General features: G+C 48.7%; 1 protein-coding gene across 1 annotated transcript; it reads left to right on the forward strand.

Moving 5' to 3' along the window:
• The first annotated feature begins 1,266 nt into the window (after positions 1-1,266).
• On the forward strand, positions 1,267-6,622 carry LOC4324182 (probable protein phosphatase 2C 8). Its single transcript, NM_001428062.1, has 3 exons — positions 1,267-2,090; positions 5,518-5,623; positions 6,010-6,622. Exons 1-3 carry the CDS (start codon positions 1,317-1,319, stop codon positions 6,339-6,341), a joined length of 1,212 nt encoding a protein of 403 aa, NP_001414991.1. The 5' UTR covers positions 1,267-1,316; the 3' UTR covers positions 6,342-6,622.
• The last annotated feature ends 363 nt before the right edge of the window (positions 6,623-6,985 follow it).

Below are 6,985 nucleotides of genomic sequence, written 5' to 3' on the forward strand. Positions count from 1 at the left end.
TTGTGGTTGTGCACCTGCACAAGAAATGCTTAACAATCTAACCATCGTTTTGCCTACAACAGCTCGTACGCTTATTTGTAAAAAAAAAAAAGAATAATCGAGAAAGTTTTATACGTGTTTTCAGAGACTCGTCAATGCTTGAAAAAAATAAACTACAATGACAAAACATCGAAATCAATATATCACTTTTTTGTGAGAAATAAATAAAAAATTTAGATGAAGCTAATAAGGTTTTTTTAGAAAAAAGGTTTCTTCTTGTAAGGGATGGTCGAGATCAGTTAACATGAGAAAGTATGTGAGAAAATAAATGATGCACGGGTGATTATAATTTGTTTGAGAAAGTAGTTGCGAATGTACAACCTATGTTCTCAGATAAATTTTATGTTTATATTATTGGGTAAAGGGAGTAGTGGGTATCACCAATGTATATGGCAAAAGTGGTCTATATAGATGGGACCTACATAAATAAACTTTAACTATAGCAATCCTCACAATGTATATGGATACAATGTGACTGACATTAGGAGAAGAGAGAGAAGTAGAGATAGATAATATTATTTATGTCATATGGGTAGTCTATATGTATATTGATACCTTTTGCTATTTTCTTTATATGGGCTAGTTGCACAATGTTACTAGATGGCTGAATGGAATAGTTTATTCCCTATGAACTACTTTTGTAGTACATTGTGGATGCCCTGAGATAAAATTGACAAATGTTAAGGAGATATACACTTGGCAAAAATTCAAAAAACAGAATTGAGCATGTTGGGCTATTGACACGTCGAGATTGTCACTGTATGTGTGCATCTACCAATTCAGCCCACCAGTCAAAATTGCACGACATGCCCCTACAGAACCCTCTTTTCTCTCACCTCCACGTAACCCCTCTCGCCTTCCCACTCGGGTCCCACGCGTTACCTAAAAGCGCCAACCGCCGTGACCGTTCCCTGCACCCTGTCTACAAGAGCCATACCTCACTGACATCCCGGCCACACCACCAGGGCGTTCGGATCCCCTCCCTGTGGTTCACCTGCGCCGGGTGCACCACGCCCTTCCTCGAGCCCCGAGATGGAAAGCCGCTCATCGCGAGAGCCACGGGCCGGGCGCCGGCTGATCTGGGCCGTCCACGTCCCTGCCCGCGAGATCCACGTCCGGATACGGGCTCCCGCCCTCGCTGTCACGCATCCGTGCCATCTAAGGACGAACCGACGGCCCGGATGGCTCCTCGGACCTTTCTTCCCCGCGGACGCGGGTATTAATGCCGTTTCGCGTTGCCACGCTCTCACTCTCTTTTGCTCTCTCTGGTGAGGGAAATGAGCAGTGACACAAGCAGGCGGGATCATGCCGCCATGGCCGTGCGGGAGGTCCTCGCCGGCGACAGGAAGGTGGGCACCGTGTCCAGGTCGGCGAGGAGGAGGAGGCTTGAGCTCCGGAGGCTCGGGCGGACGGCGTCGGCGGTGGCGGAGGATGACGCCGCGAAGAGGGTGCGGCCGGCGTCGGACAGCTCCTCCGACTCGTCGGAGTCGGCTAAGGTAGCGCCCGAGCCCACCGCGGAGGTGGCGAGATGGCCGGCGTGCGTGTCGCACGGGGCGGTGTCGGTGATCGGGCGCCGGAGGGAGATGGAAGACGCCATCTTCGTCGCGGCGCCGTTCTTGGCCGCCTCGAAGGAGGCGGCGGTGGAGGGGAGCGGCGTCGCGGAAGAGGAAGGCAAGGAGGAGGATGAGGGGTTCTTCGCGGTGTACGACGGGCACGGCGGGTCCCGCGTGGCGGAGGCGTGCCGGGAGCGGATGCACGTGGTGCTCGCGGAGGAGGTGCGGGTGCGGAGGCTGCTGCAGGGCGGGGGCGGCGGCGCCGACGTCGAGGACGAGGACCGCGCCCGTTGGAAGGAGGCCATGGCGGCCTGCTTCACCCGCGTGGACGGCGAGGTCGGCGGCGCCGAGGAGGCCGACACGGGCGAGCAGACGGTGGGCTCCACCGCCGTCGTCGCCGTCGTGGGTCCCCGCCGCATCGTCGTCGCCAACTGCGGCGACTCCCGCGCCGTCCTCTCCCGCGGCGGCGTGGCCGTGCCGCTCTCCTCCGACCACAAGGTACACACTCCACGCCACGCCCCCACCCGCTCACCTCACCGCCTAACAAAACACATCGCCAAGAAAGCATGCATCAACGGCATGATTACCCCCCCCCCCCCCCCCCTCCAAACCACGCGCTCCAGATCCACACTAATCTAGATTTTGCGGGGTGCAACCTGCAACAGCGAACCCTGCTGCGAATCAGGGACGCGTGGACGTCGTCGTCAAAGCACCACGGTTTCGGGCTTTCCGCGAGATTTTTTTTTTCTCTCGCTCGGGCGGGCCCCGGGGGGGGGGGGGGGGGTGGTGGTTACGTACAGGTGTCGCCCTTGCCGCTCGCTCCCCCCGCGTCGCCTACAACAACAACTACCACCTCTGCTTTTCGTGCGTGCGGGCCGTGTCGAAGCGTCCCCGCTGGCTCGCCTACTCGTCGCTTTTGGTAGCGTACTGTGGCGCCGCTGCCGATACGTACGTGCAAGGCTACATCACCGCGCCCTACTAGCTACCACCACGTACGTTTGCGCCAAAACGGAAGGCGATTTGCGGTGAATTGGAGAGGAGGGTGCGGTGGTGTGGTGTGGGCGTGTGGGACTAGGCCGCCTTGTCACGTTGTGTGCGAATGGGGGTGAATTTGCGGAGACTCTCCTACCTCCCTGGCCGGAGTCGTTGGGGGGGGGGGGGGGGGGGGTAAATGACCAAATCCGGCCTGGAGTACTAATCGTCGCGGAGAGGTGTCGACACGCGCGCGCGCGCGCGCGCACGTACGTACGTGCATTGTGTACGCCATTGGGGCTAGCTGTCGAGTGGTGTAGGAGTGATAGTGCTCTGCTCCTGGTTACCAAGTAGTAGTACCAAGAGTGTGCCGGCAGAGTTTGGATGGCTCAGAGTCAGTTTGGAATAGAACGGATCGGTTTCTGATGCTCTCGCTATCCTTGTGGGCAAAGGCGAGCATCAGCTTTTCCTTGTCCTACCAGGGCTAATCTGCTGATAGCGCGCGGCATGTGTTTCAAGCTTCTTCCTGGTTGTCATTACAGTGATGCTTGAGATGATGGGCAGACAGCAGCATAGGGTCAGGGCATTAATTAGCTAAACTGGGATTATGGCCTCTGGGAAGAGGCAGGCTAATACACATACAACATCCAAGATGATTTATCCTAGCTGCTTAGAGTTGAGAATTGCGGAATCACTGCCTTTTAACTGACAAGTCAGGTCAATGTCTTCGCTAGGCCGTTAGGTGCTAAATTCCCTGGAACTGTGGTGAGGATCTGAGGATGAGTTCTTCCCTTTGTTTATATTTTGTTTTGAAATGGTATCTAGAATCGTGTTCAACTTCATGGAAACTAAGACCATGTTTAGTTCCTCCAAAATGGCAAATGTTTTGCTGTTTTGGAGCACTTTTTGTCAAAATGGATCTAAATACTAGTAGCATAAGTTGACAATCTGACCTTTGTCATTTAGGAGTCTAGAGTAGCAAATTTTGCCAAAAAGTGCGTTTGGAGCCGTGCTCTCTCTCTTTACTAGTAAAATGGCAAAACTTTACCATGCATCTAAACACTAACTAGCAAAACTTCAATGCCAAATCTTTTGCCACCAAAACTTTTGCCAAGAAAATTTGCCACAACAAATTGATCTAAACAGGCCCTAAGACTTTTGTGTACAGCTATGTGGGGGTTTGGAAAGATAGGCTCATAGGCTGCAACTCTGCACGTGCCGAAAATAAACTGGCAATTGCCAAGAGAGATACTTCAAACATGAGTGTCAAACTGCTTTCTCTGTTTTGCCTGTCCCTTTCCTAAGTGTGATGAAGTTCCCTTTCGCGGAACGAAACCGCAAGGGCTTCTATTGCCGTAATCAACTTGTGTTATTTAGTTTTGTAAGTTTGGTAGTGGTATGCATTAGGAGTGAGCAAAGTTTCTCTTTACAGTGTTTGGCTAGGTCTGGATTTGTACCGCCATATGCCCTTGTGCTCAAATAGTGCAACCGGGCATCTATTGACTCAAGCTACCTTTTGCTTTGTTATTGATGGCTAGCTTAACTTCTTTAGTTTATTGATGCCAAATTAAAGGTCTACTTTTATATAGTCAAAGTTCGATTTAACTCCAGCTCTCTAGGATAATATTGCTTTACCGGTTTCTGTAAAGAAAACTCCCCCATGCCCTTAACAATTTACACGGTGTTTGCATCTTATTCAGCCCTGTTGAGCTTGAATGTACCGTATTGGATGTTTTTCTTAATTAATATATCTTTTTCTCAACTACAATAAATGTTTAGATGTCAGAAAAAAAGCTATCTTAAGCTTTAATCTGTACACAAAGGTACTTGATTTTGGTATTGGAGGCATCTTTGACTATCCATATATTTAATTGCTATATTCTTCAGTTTTTACAATGCTAATGCCATGCTGTGGACACTGGACAGTGCTCGTAGGTATATGATACATGCCTAGAAGGTAGATGTAGCTATGGGGAGCAAAACGTTTGGCTTTTTAGGGTGTGATGAAGTTGAGATTGGTGTCTACAGTAAGTGTATGCATGAACACTACTAGAGGCAGGTGAAGAAATAATGTGTTGTAGATGCTGGTGTGTCAAGTTATATCAAGTGTGGTAGTTGTTTATTGAAGTATCGTCAGGCTGCTGCGTTAAGCATTGTCATTCATCAGCTAGGCGTTTTAAGTGTCATTGTGGGGACCAACCTCGATTATATAGCATGCAAGCCTTGAACTGTAATGATGTTCAGAAAAGATATTCAATAGTCCTATATGTGTGCTTGAATAAATTTGTTAGCGAGATGAGAAAGTTCAAAATATTGGCCACAGCTCCTAAATACGTGGAAGTTCGTGCTACACAGCACAACCAAGATATTGTAGTCATATTGTCACTTCATTTAGATATTTCTATTTGGGGTGATAGGAAATTGGCAGAGTGGTTAAGGAAGGTTGTTGACAAACAATTTTCCTGTTCGTTACACTGTCAATACCGAAAAAGCTAAAAGTTTCCAGTCGCACTTGATATGGCTTGACATATCCGCAACTAGAACATATAATTTTCTTGACATTCGCTGACAGTTCATGCATTATACTTCCTTTAGATACCAACTCTGCTTCATCCAATATGTCCTTTCTGTTAGAGCAGCTTTATACAAAAGCACTGATGCTTCATCATATCCATCATTTTAAACCACAAGTTGTGCATATTGTCTCGTCTGCCACCTGCCGAGTACAAAAACATAAACTTCATAATATCCTGAAATGTGGAAGTTCTGAACTATGTATTGCTCCCTTTGCCTAAACAAAGCCTTTTATATTTGCATTTTTCTCCTGTGACCAGTGTATTTTTGGGGGTTAGCTTCCTCCTTTAGTACTTCTCTTGATTTGTGGTTTCATTTTGTCAGGGGCGTAATGCTTGTTGCAGCAAATGTTAATGAAACTTTTGTTGACTGTACACAGCCAGACAGACCTGACGAGATGGAGAGAGTAGAAGCAGCAGGTGGCAGGGTTATCAATTGGAATGGATACCGTATCCTCGGTGTCCTTGCTACTTCTAGGTCAATTGGTACGTTTTTGTCTTCTGTTGCCCTCAACGTTTTCTAAACAAAGATAATCAACATGCTTGATACTTTTAGCTGAGACTAGCAATTGTAGTATCTGTGAAAGAGAGAATATACAGCTGAATGTAGATCATTTTTTCATATGCAAGTATGCAGCCATTTTGAAAATTTGGCGCGCTCCATTAAAGTCATTCTACACTAGCATAGTAGTAGTGGTTCTTGTGCCAAACTGCCAACTTCCCTGAGATGGGCAAAGCAGACCACTTGTGATTTTTGATAAACCATCACAAGTTATAATCTTATAGATACAGTCATATCACTAGTCATGACTCTAGCTCTATTTTGAATTGATCACTGAATTGAAGTTCTTTCATCTCTTCTGCAATTTCAGGAGACTATTACCTCAAGCCATATGTAATAGCTGAGCCTGAGGTCACAGTCATGGACAGGACGGACAAGGACGAGTTCCTCATATTGGCGAGCGACGGGCTGTGGGATGTGGTATCCAACGATGTGGCCTGCAAGATTGCGAGAAATTGCTTAAGCGGGCGGGCAGCTTCCAAGTACCCAGAATCCGTCTCCGGGAGCACCGCAGCCGATGCTGCCGCCCTGCTGGTCGAGCTCGCCATCTCCCGTGGCAGCAAGGACAACATCAGCGTCGTCGTGGTCGAGTTGAGACGGCTGAGGAGTAGAACGACGGCGAGCAAAGAGAACGGTAGGTAGCGTGTAGAAGTTGGAGCGGCTGTCACAGCATTTGAGCATGGCGAGAGAGGAAGAAGCTAGAGGATTTGCAGCTGAGTTTGCTGGGATGTTTGTAAAGAGAAGGCTCAGGATATTATTCCGTCCATAGAGCTGCTCCGATGTCGTGACCGATGAGCGTGTGCTATTTGTAGCTGAGATGCTGTATTGCGTTGAGTTGGGTTCTTTAGTTCTTAAGCTGACATTTCGGCCGAGGCAGCATGAAGCATGTGCTGATTTCGTCTGTTCTGATCATTGGTTATCTCTGTCTCTCGTGTCATGTGCTTGCCTTCTTGGTGTCGGATTAACGCCTTTTGGTCACTGTTACTGCCGTCACGTTGCCACCAGATCTTTCAGTGTGGTCGTCGGGTGTTTTGTGCCCTGACACTGAACTTGACTAAACTGATGCAGCAATCGCATGTGGGTGGTCCCTTCAGCGGTTCAGCCTGCACTTGGATGCTCATGCAGTCATGCCAAGCAGTTCATCATATCCGTCGTCGAGTCGCTTTGCCTGGCTCTCTGCAAGTAGACGATCAACAAACTCCCAACCCACGCTTGAATGAGCGGTGTCGTGACTCGTGAGGGGATAATCTGTACGATCTACTTCAGTAGTATGATTCGTAGAGAAT

This window comes from Oryza sativa, chromosome 1 (assembly GCF_034140825.1).
Source record: "Oryza sativa Japonica Group chromosome 1, ASM3414082v1".
Classification (NCBI taxonomy): domain Eukaryota; kingdom Viridiplantae; phylum Streptophyta; class Magnoliopsida; order Poales; family Poaceae; genus Oryza; species Oryza sativa.